General features: G+C 38.1%; 1 protein-coding gene across 6 annotated transcripts in view; it reads right to left on the bottom strand.

Annotated features, from left to right (window-relative positions):
* PROM1 (prominin 1) overlaps positions 1-14,540 on the bottom strand; it is a 63,833-nt gene that overhangs the window by 1,700 nt on the left and 47,593 nt on the right. For 5 of the 6 annotated variants that reach the window (XM_082051143.1, XM_082051147.1, XM_082051146.1 and 2 more), the window contains 12 exons: positions 14,412-14,535; positions 13,894-13,997; positions 13,383-13,467; positions 11,871-12,017; positions 11,536-11,607; positions 8,836-8,928; positions 7,662-7,715; positions 6,115-6,195; positions 5,958-6,026; positions 5,307-5,399; positions 3,700-3,815; positions 2,551-2,619 (listed from right to left, as the gene is read on the bottom strand). In XM_082051143.1, coding sequence (XP_081907269.1) covers positions 2,551-2,619; positions 3,700-3,815; positions 5,307-5,399; positions 5,958-6,026; positions 6,115-6,195; positions 7,662-7,715; positions 8,836-8,928; positions 11,536-11,607; positions 11,871-12,017; positions 13,383-13,467; positions 13,894-13,997; positions 14,412-14,535 — 1,107 coding nt within the window. The remainder of the gene's footprint in view (positions 1-2,550; positions 2,620-3,699; positions 3,816-5,306; positions 5,400-5,957; positions 6,027-6,114; positions 6,196-7,661; positions 7,716-8,835; positions 8,929-11,535; positions 11,608-11,870; positions 12,018-13,382; positions 13,468-13,893; positions 13,998-14,411; positions 14,536-14,540) is intronic. The other variant, XM_082051148.1, reaches the window with a different exon arrangement.

The raw sequence follows: 14,540 nt of genomic DNA, 5'->3' as shown, positions 1-14,540 counted from the left end.
AAATTTAGGAAAAGAAGTCATGGCTAAACTAGTTTATGTTAGTGATTTTTAGCATATTCAGGAACTATTCATCAATCATTGAAATACCACGGAAAACATGCTGTGGACCTCAAGAGTATTAACATTCATGTTAAAGATTAAGGATCAGAAAGACTTCTAAGATCTGAGCAATTATTAGTTGCCTCTAATGTAAAATATCAAAAGTCCTTAAAGCTGAAAATCTTTAGATATACCAGTGGAAAGTACTTTTGAATTAAACACCTTGTAGGTTAATTTAGGGAGTGCCCTTAAGCTGCAGAACAGACCATGACAATCGTGATCACAAATATTGCTAAAAACATTGTTATATATGAATGATTCCACATTTCCCTCTGAAGGAAATAAGTTTTTTTCATTAAATAATTATTGTAAAATACAGTTCTAGTAAATAATAATATACAACTGATGGAGCAAGATTTCCCAACTTTGAGCTCTCTTGGTATTTACCCATTACTGACAGAATGGCAACATCTTACTTCTCTGCCAATTCTCAGTCTACACTTTCAGTCATGAAGTTGCAGGTTGATGCACAGTGAGCTTTGGATTTCTACTGTAAATTAGATGCACCGTTAAGCAACTCGGATATTTTGGAAATCCAGATATTGAAGTTGTGGGACATCCTACATAGAAAGTCTCACAACTAGCTACGGTTTTACAGCACAAAAGTTGTAGAGACAGAAAAGAATCCAGATCTCCTCCTTTTTCAACATAACTTGATTTTTTTTTGTTTTGTGATATTACACTATTACACTGGCTGAAGTCATTGCTGGACCGCTCTCCATCATCTTTGCCAAGTCTTGGGAAACGGGAGAGGTGCCCGAGGATTGGAGGAAAGCAAATGTCACTCCAGTCTTCAAAAAGGGCAAGAAGGAGGACCCGGGTAATTATAGACCGGTCAGCCCCACCTCTGTCCCTGGGAAAGTAATGGAACAGCTTGTCCTTGGTGCCATCTCAAGGCATATCAAGGATGAGAGGGTTATTAGGGGCAGTCAGCACGGCTTTACCAAGGGTAGGTCATGCTTGACCAACCTCATAGCCTTTTATGAGAATGTAACAAGGTGGATGGATGATGGCAGAGCGGTGGATGTGGTCTACCTTGACTTCAGTAAAGCCTTTGACACAGTCTCCCACAGTCTCCCACAGCATCCTCACAGCTAAGTTTGCTGATGACACCAAGCTGGGAGGAGTGGCTGACAGGCCAGAAGGCTGTGCTGCCATCCAGAGACCTGGACAGGCTGGAGAGTTGGGCGGGGAATAACCTGATGAAATTTAACAAGGGCAAGTGTAGAGTCCTGCATCTGGGCAGGAACAACCCCAGGTTCCAGTATAGGTTGGGAGATTACATATTAGAGAGCAGTGTAGGGGAAAGGGACCTGGGGGTCCTGGTGGACAACAGGATGACCATGAGCCAGCACTGTGCCCTTGTGGCCAGGAAGGCCAATGGCATCCTGGGGTGTATCAGAAGGGGGGTGGTTAGTAGATCGAGAGAGGTCCTCCTTCCCCTCTACTCCGCCCTGGTGAGACCACATCTGGAATATTGTATCCAGTTCTGGGCCCCTCAGTTCAAAAAGGACAGGGAACTGCTAGAGAGGGTCCAGCGTAGGGCAATGAAGATAATTAAGGGAGTGGAGCACCTCCCTTATGAAGAAAGGCTGAGGGAGCTGGGTCTCTTTAGTTTGGAGAAGAGGAGACTAAGGGGGGACCTTATTAATGTTTATAAATATATAAAGGGTGAGTGCCATGAGGATGGAGCCAGGCTCTTCTCGGTGGCAAACAATGATAGGACAAGGGGTAATGGGATCAAGCTGGAACACAAGAGGTTCCACTTAAATTTGAGAAGAAACTTCTTCTCAGTAAGGGTAACAGAACACTGGAACAGGCTGCCCAGGGAGGTTGTGGAGTCTCCTTCTCTGGAGACATTCAAAACCCGCCTGGACATGTTCCTGTGCGACCTCACCTAGGCGTTCCTGCTCCAGCAGGGGGATTGGACTAGATGATCTTTTGAGGTCCCTTCCAATCCCAAACATACTGTGATACTGTGATACTGTGACACTAGTTCTAGCCAGGCAAAAAGGCTCATTTTCGCTGTCCATGTTTTCTGGATCTCCTGCCCTTTGCACAGGAAAAGCTCTTCTCACCATTTAAACAATAAAACAACTCAGGAGTAAGAATCCATCCCACCCTATTACTTTCAACTGCTATCAGAGTATTTTAATATGTTTATCAATTTAGGACCACCCACTGTGCTAGATAAATACTTAATTACCTGGGGTTTAAAATCAAATTTAGGCAATTGCTTTGTTAAATTGTTGGAAATTACTACAATATCTGCTATTATGTAAAGAATATTTAAGAAATATAAATCATACAGCATTTGCTATAGTGAGTAATCATGCAAAAAAACAGAGAATTAAGTGATTCACTTTAAAATGTGCAGAAGATTGGATAGGTGATTAATATAGTAGATTAAGTAAGAACACATGAAGGCATGCAGTTTCAGACTCGGTTTACCTTGTAAAAACAGGATTGTGTATACCATATAAATGCTCTTTATGATAACCATTATTACCATTTTCTGTACTGTAATAAAATAAATACACCAAGAAAGACCACGTTAACTATAAGATGCACTATGTACAGTATGGCTTCTAAGAAATGTACATGGATGATGGTACTATATGCAAAGAAAGTGTGTCTGTACAACAGAAGATAACTTTTCCTTTCTAACATTCAGGAGTTACAGCATAATTATAATTTTTCATTTTTAATGTTTTCATATTCTCCAAAATTTAGTGATTTATTTTGCTATTCTTGTTGAGTTGGATACTCTAATATAAAGTCTCATGAAACAGACCATGTTGCTTGTTTTGAAGTAAAAATTTAAAAATATAAACCCTCCCACCTGAATAAAATAATTTTAACAAATACCAGCAAAAATGTCTTATGTTTTCATGGGTATAGTTTTGACACCAAAAAACGCAGAAAAGGAGAAGTAATTAACTAGACACTAATAAGTGAGTTATTTTAGCTGTACATGCTTGTTTCTGTTCTCCCGACTTGTCAATGTGCAATGAAAAACGACCAGCGTGGGATTTGAGAAATGCAGTGCACAGGCTGACTGAGCAATGAGCAAAACAAAGAGCGGAAAACAGTAAAACCAAAAAAGTGATGGGAAAATACGTAAGAACAGTTATCATAAAGTAAAATGCCAAGTCCCTGAGACAGAGGAACTGCAATTGAAAAAGGAAAGACTGGTTAGAAATAACTAAGACAGTAAGAAAGCAAATAATTAATTCAAGGAGATTACAAAGCAGACATAATTCACCTAAACAGGTTATTCAGCAAAGCTAGTCACTTGCACATTTGGAAGATATTTATATAAACGCTGTACATGAAGCTCTGAAGACCTCACTCCGAAATAAGCTTCTCAAAGTCAGAGCTGGCAATTTCTGCACAGAACCACGGCAAGTCAAGGCAACCAAACCCACCTGCACAAAGCACTTTGCAAGTACCCACCCAAACCTGCAGTATATTTCACAAGAACATGCAGTTCTAATCTGACAGCACACAAGGCGTAAGAACTATAGTGCCTTTATGTGAGACACTAGAAAAAACTTTCAATCCATTTGCCATGCAGTTCACTTAGGAGTATATACTTACTCATCATAGACATCCTCTGTATCCATTCTGCGATAGTATTTGGAGAGTTTTACAGCAAAAATTATGGCAGGAATTAAAAATATTGAAGAGCCTCCCAAACCAAACCAGAAAGTATTCTGAAACAAAGCAAAATCCAGGAAAAAAAAAAAAAATCACAGAGAAAATTTATCAGACAAGTACTGAATCCTTGATATCCTAAGCATTGTTACTGGAAGAACACAGTAGAAATTAGTGGCACTGGTCTCGTGGACTATCTGTGGTTGCCTATACAAGTGTGGAATGTGGAACGTTAAGCATTCTCCACTGTCAATGCAAACTAAAGTCAAGAACACTGCTGTCTTACAAATGTAACCAAATCAGAATGTGTCCAAAGTTGCTCAAAGCTACACAGCCTTAGTACATTAAGTTACCTTGGGCTAGAAAGTAATCTTGTGTCTCAGCACTAATTTACTAGCCACATTATTTCTTTTTCCTTTCTTGATATTTGTCTCTCTCATGGTTCTTGTCAAAATCTGAGTTTCCAGCACTTTCTGAGGGTACTTTTTAACTTGTTAACTGCAGCCTCTTTGTGTAACTAATTCCATTTTCATACAGTTGAACTGAGTTAGCACCAGGTGTTAAAATGATGATACTTCAAATTTGATTTATATTGGCTGAAGGTGTTTTGACTTAAGTGACTCAGCTAAGTTCTATCACCAGGAAAATCATGGTCCATCTCCCACCAGATGGTTAGTGGCTACCCAAAGGAGAACAGAAGCTCTGTAATGTTGTACTTATTGATTATCTCATATATAATTCTGGCAGGTTAGGAGGTTATCAAGGTTAGAGTGCTTTAACTCTGACTGATTACATGCATTTAGAGTTGGATGAGTAGAACCTGGCTAAAGTGCCATAAAACTGGATAATAGCTAGGAGATGTTTTAGCTGATTTCCAGGCATGTGGTTTCTCATTCGATTTTTAAGACATGCTATCCTCTTTCCAAGCTCTTTTGGCAAGATGAAAAAGCCAATATTTCCCTTAAATACTGCTACTAGTTATTCTCAAAGTCTCTACTGTATAGGAATGAATCCAGATCTGTCTGCTGCAAGTCAAGTGATAAAACCTAATTCATTTTTTTCTAGATTCCAGGCAAGATAATTGAGAAACTTTTTCCTTGGTATTTCATACTCACTTCCTGACTCTGCCCCATCCCCTTACATTAGAAATGGTTACACCTGAAACTTCAGATCTTTATGCTTTTCCATTTCAAGGTCGTTCAGACTCAGACAATCAAACTGAAACCTGCCCTTCCTGGAATTTTTATTCCAAACTACTAGTACTGTATTTACTTTGCAACTCAATTTGGAAGAAATCTAGTAAGAACAGTTCATTTTACAGCATTTTTGCTAATAGAAGCCTAAGCTTAGTTGGAACCTAAAACAAGTCCAGCGCTGGTTTGGCTTTGGGCTTGATCCAGATCAGAGCATTTTTTCTTTGCATAACTTTGGATGTGATACTTTATTATCATACTTCAGAATAGTCTGGTCAGAATAATTAAATGCAGATTTATGTTCAAAGAATTTCCCACTTGATGCCCCAATTTTGAGTAATAAAAAATATTTCTTACCACAGAATCAGTTACATAGCTGCATAAAAAAATATCTACTGCTGTATCTATCACATTGGCAATAGGCTTGCACGCCGCTACCTCCATGGCAATCTGAAAGACAGATTAAAAAAATACAGTTTGAAGTATCTAACGGAGTAAAATAAGATTCTCAAAACCTGCTCAGAGTTACAGATACTGTTTACTAAATTGTTATATTCCACCCTATCCAAATTCAAAATGAATTCCAGTGGGATACACTAGCAACTGAACATACACATCTTCAAAACATCAGCTTATTTTCTCAAAGGCTGCAGCTGAAGAAAGAAAAATAAAACAAGATGCTAATGACATCAGTTTGAACTAAGAGTCATGCTCAGGGCAACATTAGCACAAATGCTAGATTTCAGGCTAGCCCTGGAAAAATAGTACTATGTTATACTTGCATTTTATTCCAAACAACACAACTCATCATTTCTACTCTACTTAAAATACAACAAAACTATTTATAGAAGACAAGTTTTCCCCTTCATAATAAGTACAAATATCTTACAAACTGAAACTATAACAATAATTACAACTTTGCTAGTGTATTTTATTTAGCTTTTTAGTGTGGGGTTTTTGTTCTGTTTTTTAAACGCTGCTTCTCTCGATTCATTAAATGTGTCTTACCGACTCCTTGACCCACTCAATGTATTGCTCGAAGTAGCCAACTATGGTATCCATGTACTTTTTTGTCTCCTAGAAACAGACAAAAGTGAATAAAAGTAAGTGAACCTCTATCTCCAGGACATCATAAATTAATGTACTTTAATCAAATAAAGCTTACCTGGACAATAACTAGAGAAGCGTTGTTATTTATGAGAAGCTGGGCAGTATTAACAGCGCTAATGACATTTTTCACCTTAACCTGGAGAGGAAGAGACAATATTTAACATAAATAGACCCCTTTCGGGCTGTTCCAATAGTTCTGCAGCCATTGTCGGGAATGTATTCTTTTGATAAACCAGTGTCACTCTCCTGCCAAAAGCTGAAAAGCCACACAATTCCAGACAGAACATTAGCCTGCCTAAGGATTCAGGATCATCTGACAAAATTCTCTCACTACTAAAAAAGGAGGGTTTGGTGGTTACAAACGGTATCTTTTCCTGGAACCTGTACAACTAATTTATACACTACATCAGCATTCTCTTCTATTCTCTTTCCTTTCCTCGAGTGTAGAAATACTTTCATCAATGTATATATACATGACAGATGTACACAGGGCACAGGAAGAAAACAGTGGGCCATATACTATCACAACTGTTATTACTGGAGTATGATTCTATACAGCTAGAATACGTTGTTAATCAATATCCAAAAGAATTGGAACACTTTTTCACTACATGTACAATCCCATAAAGTCTCTCAAAGAACACACAGAAAGGATAACATATATACAGCCTGAAACTGTAGAGATGTCTTGTAAATATACTTAAAGGGTCAAACATCATCATTTTCTTATCAACACCTTATTTCATGGCTTCTTACCTCCCTATGCAGGGTCAAATCACAGATTCTAAAAGAAACCTAGCTGGTCTGCGCCTGCGGATGGGTGAAAACTGAGGCTGGTGTGGCCCATCAAGCTGTGGTGACTATGACCCTCAAGCACCAACTGGTGTGGCTGGATTCTTACTCCCAGAGCCAAGACAGGCTGGTGGCCACAGAAAGCTCTGCTGCCAGAAAAGTAAACATGCGGTCGCTTGTTCTCCCGAGCCCAGCAGAGCATGAAGCAGCCAGCGACGCTGCGGTGCAGGCACCAGCTGCTGCTGGGAGGGACATGACGTGCCCTGGGGAAGCCTCTACCCAGACCATAGCGAGGCTGGTGCTGTAGGAGCAGGAAGGTAATGAAAATAATGCCAAAGAAACAGGCCCTGGTGCAAGCTGGACATCGGACAAGAGGTGGTTAAGGATGTGAATCACAACACTCGCTTTTATCAGCTGTATTTTTGCTTTTTGTTTCTTGGTTGTACCCCCTTCAAGTTTTGCATTCAAAGATTCTAGAAAAATCAACTACAGTTTTAGGAACATGAATAACACAATATATGGAACTGTACTGAAGTCTGTTTTATCACATGACAATTAAGTTTACAATTAATACTTCAAAAAATATCTCAAACTTTTATTTTTTTGTCCTCTGTAAGGAAGGGAAAACCAGGGTAGAAAAAGCTGTTCAGAAGATAGATCTAAATCCCCGTTGCTATCTCAATGCATTACTATCTCTTCCAGTAACAGCTAGAAATAGAAAAAGCTGTACTGAAAATATATGCCCCACATATGTGGCCTATGGTTTTAAAACACATAAAAATGTTCCTTTTGCCTGAAAGAAAAGCTTACCATAAGTTCAGATGATGTCCTCTTCAGTAACCTAATGCTCTGATTTAAAGTGCTCTATTAGAAAGGAGAGAAAAAAAAATATAGTTATTAACACAGGTAAGAGCCCAATGGTTTTAACATGATATGCATGCTTTGATCTTCTATAGATTATTTTGGTTTTAATACATCATATCACATTATGTATAGTAACAACAGTTGTATTAAAACTAATACATTGTGGCTTTAACTGTTGAATAAGTATTTCACCAACAACACTAAGGAGTTATGAATTGTGTACTGGAAGACTTCAGATTCAACTAAAGTTTGTAGCAATAAACTGAGTAAGATTTATTTGGAGGAAACAGGTAACAGTTAAAAAATCAAGTGTTCAGAAAATTGTATATTGTGCAATTTAAGAAGGGAAAAAGCACTTACCCTAGCTTTAACATATTTCTTGACAGTCAGTTTTGTAAAAAGGAAAAAAGAGATGAGGAGTTAATTAGGAAAGAACAGCATAGAATTAGAGTGGAACAGAAGCCCTTTTCTACCAGAGCACTTTGATAGGGGCAGAAATACTGTATTCAGATGCCAGGATAAACTAAACTCTCCATGTCATGTAGAGGAAAAAGCAGCACCTAGCACACCTAATATGTATGAGATGCACAGCTTGATACTATACAAATTAGTGCCTGGTGAAATCAGGGAGAAGCAGCCCTTTCACATCTCTCTTGGCATCAATAAAAAAGATTTTTCTCTGGCTCTAAATACCACTGTCAGGAGTTTCCAATTCCAATACTGTTAGGTGATTGCTAACTCCAAAAAAACACAGTGTAAAAGTCACAGCTGCTTTTACTACTGAAGACAAATGGTAAGCAACAGAGAAAATGAGTGACTTAGGGTTAGACTTCATTCTAAAGTTTTCCCTGCTTCCTCTTTTATTCATATATAATCACAAATAGATACAGGAAAAAAAATGGGGAAGAGAAAGGTCCTGATTTTAGGCAGTGTTATAAAGTAATGTTATAGTATTCCAAGTAGGAAAACTATTAAACACATACTTTGATTAATCTTCAGTGACACAATGCAAATGCGATCTGTGCTTACATAAAAGCAAAAGTCCAGCTTTTTAAATTGTATTTAAGAGTTAGATTAATATTTTCTACAAATATGTTCTAATATGACTTTAATATTTTACCATAGCTTGCTCTAGCGGAACAACTTGCTGGTTATGAATCACTCGAATGCTGTTTGCGTGTCCTTTTAAGGCATTTTCCAGTGCTCCTTTTGGCTGCAAAAAAGCAATTATGCAGTATTGTTCAGTAGTCTCCAAGCTTTCCAACAAAGCAAAAAACAATGTAGTTGCACATTATGATCATCCACTGCAGAACAGCTGATGCTAACAACGGGATACAGCAAATTGTATTACTCAACACAAGTAGGGGAAAAATCACCATATTAATAATTCAAACCTCAGCACAAACCAGATACATTATACTGCTTTTCTGGCTATAGCATTAGCAGCACAGATTTAACTGAAGAAAATTTTCACATGGTGCACTAAGTCATTTTAAACACAGAAGAATGAGCACGTCCCCCTATCACTTGCCACAAGTGAAACCTCATTGCAAACACCCCGCAGCACAGCACCCCAGCTGGGACCAGCATTTCCCAGGCATGGGTACTTGGGGTTTTTTTGGGCACGGTGGAGATCACCCTGAGGCACACTCTGCTTTCTGAGGAGCACAGAAGTATTTTCAGCCAGTAACCTGAAAAGGTGCCTGTGAAGGGTGTTTTTCATTGCTGTGGCTCCTGCCATTCAGTCAGAAGACAATTTGTGCCCTGATTTTCAGGTCCGAATGTCTGCCTGACTCTCACACTCGTGGCAAAAACACTGTAAAATTTGACTTTACTCTCCCAAGCAAATTTCTTTTCCATTTCCTTTTGGCGGCAAAACCACTTGGCTCCCTGCATACTCACTGAATACGGAGTGACTACCGACTGCTAACTCTGTTTTGGAAGTGGAACGATGGCAGACCTCAGTGCTGAGAGACACATCTGCCTCCTGTGCAGTGTTCACAGAAGCGCTCAGCTGTGTCACCAGCAGCTTCAGGATCCGTCCTCTGCTGAACTGAATCCACTTACCTAACAACACCTGGGGGTGGTATTGCTCCCTCCTCCATACCCTGCCCCCTTGGTTTCTCACAAGTTTTATTCCATTTGCTCCTTCAATATGTTCAATTTTGTGTAAGGTATCAGAAAATGCAAACTATGTACCCAAAGTTAATTGATATCAAAAGTTTTTAGGTTGGTTTTTTTTTCATTGTTCTTGTGAACTTTAAGAGTTATCACCAACAAAGTGGGATTATAAAATATCATTAGAAACAATCTAACTTTTGTAATACATCATATTGTTGTGGGTATTTGTTTGTCATTTCACAGATTACACTAATAGCATTTCAAGGAAGAAATAAAAACATACCCTTCTGTGACAGAGAACACATTTAGTATTACACCTTTCATTGTCTTTTATATGAAGAAATTACTCCGCCTGCTTTATTTTAAATTCTAATGCTTTCTTTAGATTCTATTACAAAAAATAATGAAAAAAAAAATCTATCAGTATAATAAATTTTCCTTTATGGAGCTATATAGAATATACCTTTAAAGAGACATCTCAGAGGCAATTCTGTGTAAGATACAACATATATGAAGAACCTCAGCTGCTTCTTAGAAAACAGCCCCAAAACAACAGCAAAATCTCCTCACCCATGTAACCTTCAACATGGCCCAGTAAAAAGTGAAAATGGAAGTGAAGTGTGCCTGAAGCTACTGGTATCTGCCCAAGTCAGCAGACAACTTATATGAGTAAACAGGCGACGTGCAGCTCTTGGTGCTTGGAGAGGATGCTAACTGCAGCACAAAACCATGAGCAGTCCAACCCTGACAGGAGTGCATACGTGGCCGAAAAAAAAATACAACAGGTGTGATCAAATTATGCAAAAATCTGGAGTAAACACACCAGGAGGCTCTAACTGGTGCCATCCTGTCCCTAGAGGAGGGATGGATATTTGATAAATTCCAATCAGCATGCTCTCAGTCTGCTGTCTGTGTCCCTTAGTGATCCAAGCAACTTTACTATGTGTACAGCATAACTCTGTCTCCCACATCGCAATACAGGAATCTGTCTTGGGCTGACGTCCAACCTACGACTCTTATTTTGAAAAATAATTAGAAAGTGACCTTGACATGCATAGAAACATGTCAGCTGAATATTCACTATCTGTTAATACAGCTGTGTCATTCTGCAGATTCATTTGCAGGCAATGTTGTAGCTACACCCTCTGACCATTGTCCATGTGTCTGCATTCAAAAAAGCCCTTCAGAGTAGCTGGGATCTCTTCTGTGCGTTCTCCCTCCATAATGGAGCCCCAGTTCTCATTAGAGCCCTCATTAGCTGCCACAGTATTAATTTTATTGCTAACTGCAAAATCTTCTGCTCACTAACTGAAAGAAACTTAATTCAAATAATCTTTTCCATCATAACCTAACCAATTCTTCTTCCAGCTGAGACCCTAAAATGTAGACAGGACAGAAAATACTCAAACGGAGTATTCCTCTCATTTCTTAAGCAAACAGTGGAATTTAAGAAATTACACTTCCAAAGCAGAAACGATACAACAGCATACAAAACCCAATAATTAGTAATATTTAAAATACAGCTCATATGCAACATTGGTCTTTAAAGCTTTCTCTTGTGTAGCAATGCATCATGTATTTAGGTGTCTGAAGTTCAACAATTCTCCCACAGAAGTCTGAACAGTTGGCTATGTATTTATAATTATATATGTACAAAGGATAAGTTCTATGTACTACTGTATTAGTGAATTAAACTTACCAGCTGGTCTGCTCTTGCTTCTAAGTCATTAGCAAATGACAGAAGATCAACCTTGGTAACACTTTTATTGATCTGAAACAAGATGTGAACAGTGGGGAAAGAATATGTTGTTATTGCATATATAGACAGTTTGCATTTAACTACACCGCCTACTTTGTCTACCCTTTATTTCTTTAAATGTTTATTGACGTGAACTTCTGAAGTGCTTTTATCCTAAGTTTTGTGATTCTTCAAAACACATCCTTTCACATAAAAGCAGATCTTTGTTTTTCCCATTGTTACAGAAACACTTCATTGTATTTTTCTCTTGTGTGTCTAGTTTACTACAGTCTCACCTCTGCCAAATACGCTGCAAAGTTTATCCCTTCTATTCCTGAAGAGCTGAAATTCAGAAGATTCTCCTTCCCAATTTCATCCAGCAGAATGATTTTACTGAGGTTTATCTGAATATGTTCAATTTTCAGTGCTACATCTTCTGTGTACTGAAAGGGAAACAAAATATAGCACAGAAGTAGTTTGCAGCCAGTGCATATTCATCTATAGCCCTTCCCTCTATAAAGCATCATGCTTTTGCTGACTGAACACTTCCATGAAGAAGCACACATTGACTTTTGCTTACATCAGTTTAATTCAATTAACTTGGATAGAATCCACCAGGTAACCTTCTCTCCCCTGCAGCATCCACACAGTCCAGCCACACCATGTTCTAACCTACATCTTTCACACCAATGAATTACTTGCCTCCCGTTATGTTTTACGCAGGCTTCTCCGAATAGATGTTAGTCCCTCCTAAGAACAGACTAAGATAAAACAGAGTTGTCTTCCCCCTTCAGGAAATGTTAACCTTAAAAATTTTAAGTTCTACCCCTGGCCCTAATCAAGGAAACCTAGAGAATTCAGCATCTCAGCTGTGGCCAGGACAGACACTGCCTGCTGTAGTGTAGTGTCTGGGTAGTGTAGTGTAGTTGCTGTACTGGTCATGGGACTGGATAAGGCTTCTCTAAATATGTTCAGTGGTGACTAAAGGTGACTCACTTATTGTTACCTGATGTTACATGTCCTGCACAGGCCATAGAGCAATAGATGAGGAATCTGGAAACCTGATTTCCTTCCAAGCCTCCACCATTAGTTTGTTGCGGAAACTCAAAATAATTTTCCCTCTTAATGAACCTCCCCTGTTCATTTTAACTGTATGTGATTTGGGGCAGGGACTGTATCTATTAAGTGTCAGCACAGTGCCTGGGAGAACAGAACAAGGGTCCCCTAGGAGTTGCTGTAATGAAGATCAGTATTATAGGGAACACCAAAATTAGAACAGTCATGTAATGACAGTGCAGTCACGTATTATTACAGCTTAACTGAAAATAATTTATTTTATCCCAACCCCCTTCTATTGAAATCAGAACCACTCTTAGGAGCTCAGCATAGTGGATCCTGGATCAACATAAATCTGACCAGAATCGGAAGAGAACACACCAGGAAAGGCATTCATATAAAGAACGAGACTCTTAAACACTGCAAGCAACCTTTGGAAGATGCTAGACTTGAACCTTCTATGCAAGATTCTAAATTAAAAACAACATTATTATCAGCACCCATTAAAAAGAAAAGAAAAAAAAAAAAATCAGAAAACTTTCCATGCCCACTGAGACCAGTAAAGAACATCTGAATTCCAGATTTCTTTCTTTCAATTTAGTTTGGACAGTTCTTGCCACTTTTCAGGAGACACTGTATATATAAAAAAAAAAAATCCCATAAAACCCAGTCATGCTCCACTGTGTTGAAGTGCAAGCACCTCTCCAGCCTTCAAAAACAATCATGAATTCACTCATAATTTCTTTACTTACCATGCTAATATTTAAAAATTCATTGATATTGAACAGGTGTTCTAGGTGAAGAGAAGTATAAATTCCTTTGTTTTCCTTGCAATCACTATAAAAATAAAAATATGTATATCAGCCTAAAACCAACCCCAAGGACCAAGTGTTAAGAAAATATGAGAATGATTTAAAATGTTTTCATATTCTAAGAAAAGCAGCCCTTTAAAAAAAGAGTTTTGGATATATTTTTTGAAGCTTAGTCTATAAGAAAGCAAGTAGTTAACAATTTCTGCTGGTCTCAAAGATGCAAAACATTTTTTCAAAGAGCTCAAGTAGTATCTCTATACAATGTTACTCTAAGACTACTTCTAATAACTTATCTATAGGAGAAAATTGCTTTTGTTAGTAATTCACCACAAAATCAGAATGTCTTCTGAAACACGTGTGATTTCTGCATGTGCTTGAAATATGAAGCATGGAAGATACCACAAAAACAATATGTACAAATTAAAATTATGGTCAAGATCTAGTTCAATACCTGTACACTTTTTCAAAAGTCAAATTAATATCCGGATTTTTAAACAGAATGCCAGAAAGATAGTTTTTCCAGTGCTGATTTAGTAAGTAAGGAGTATCCAAAATCTAGAAGACAAAAATTCAGTAATGTTACTATAATTCCAAGTTTTCAATTAATGAATTTATTCATATGCAATCTTTGACACATACCCACATTTAAGCTTATCACCCACTAATGGAAATACAAGCAAAACAGTGAATTCAACCTCTCTGGTGCAGAAAGTGAATATTAAAGATTCACATCACCAAGAAATGCTGAGTCACAGAAAGTTTTATCTCCCAAGGAAGACAGGCATGCAGTATTTACTCTGCAAAGCCATGGAAGGATGAATGTTTCTATTCAGTGTGCAAGGGGAAAGTAAAACCAGATCCAAACTCACTTGAAGTGTCACATAATAAATAATATGCCATACCTAACTGACAAGACCATCGGTACTCATGGGGATTTTATTAATTGTTTAATAACTCAAATAACTTCACCTTGAATAAAGTTTTATCTTCAAAGGGCTCACAGACCAGTTTTTCTACATTTCCGCCAGTGACAAAAGTGAGCACCACTACAATCATCAGCACCCAGGAGAAAAGAAAACTGAATCCAACACCACTGAA

The sequence above is a fragment of the Streptopelia decaocto genome (assembly GCF_964273445.1).
Source record: "Streptopelia decaocto genome assembly, chromosome: 4".
NCBI lineage: Eukaryota > Metazoa > Chordata > Aves > Columbiformes > Columbidae > Streptopelia > Streptopelia decaocto.
The sequence above is the reverse complement of the archived record's forward strand: the minus strand, read 5'-3'. Positions and strand labels throughout refer to the sequence as shown.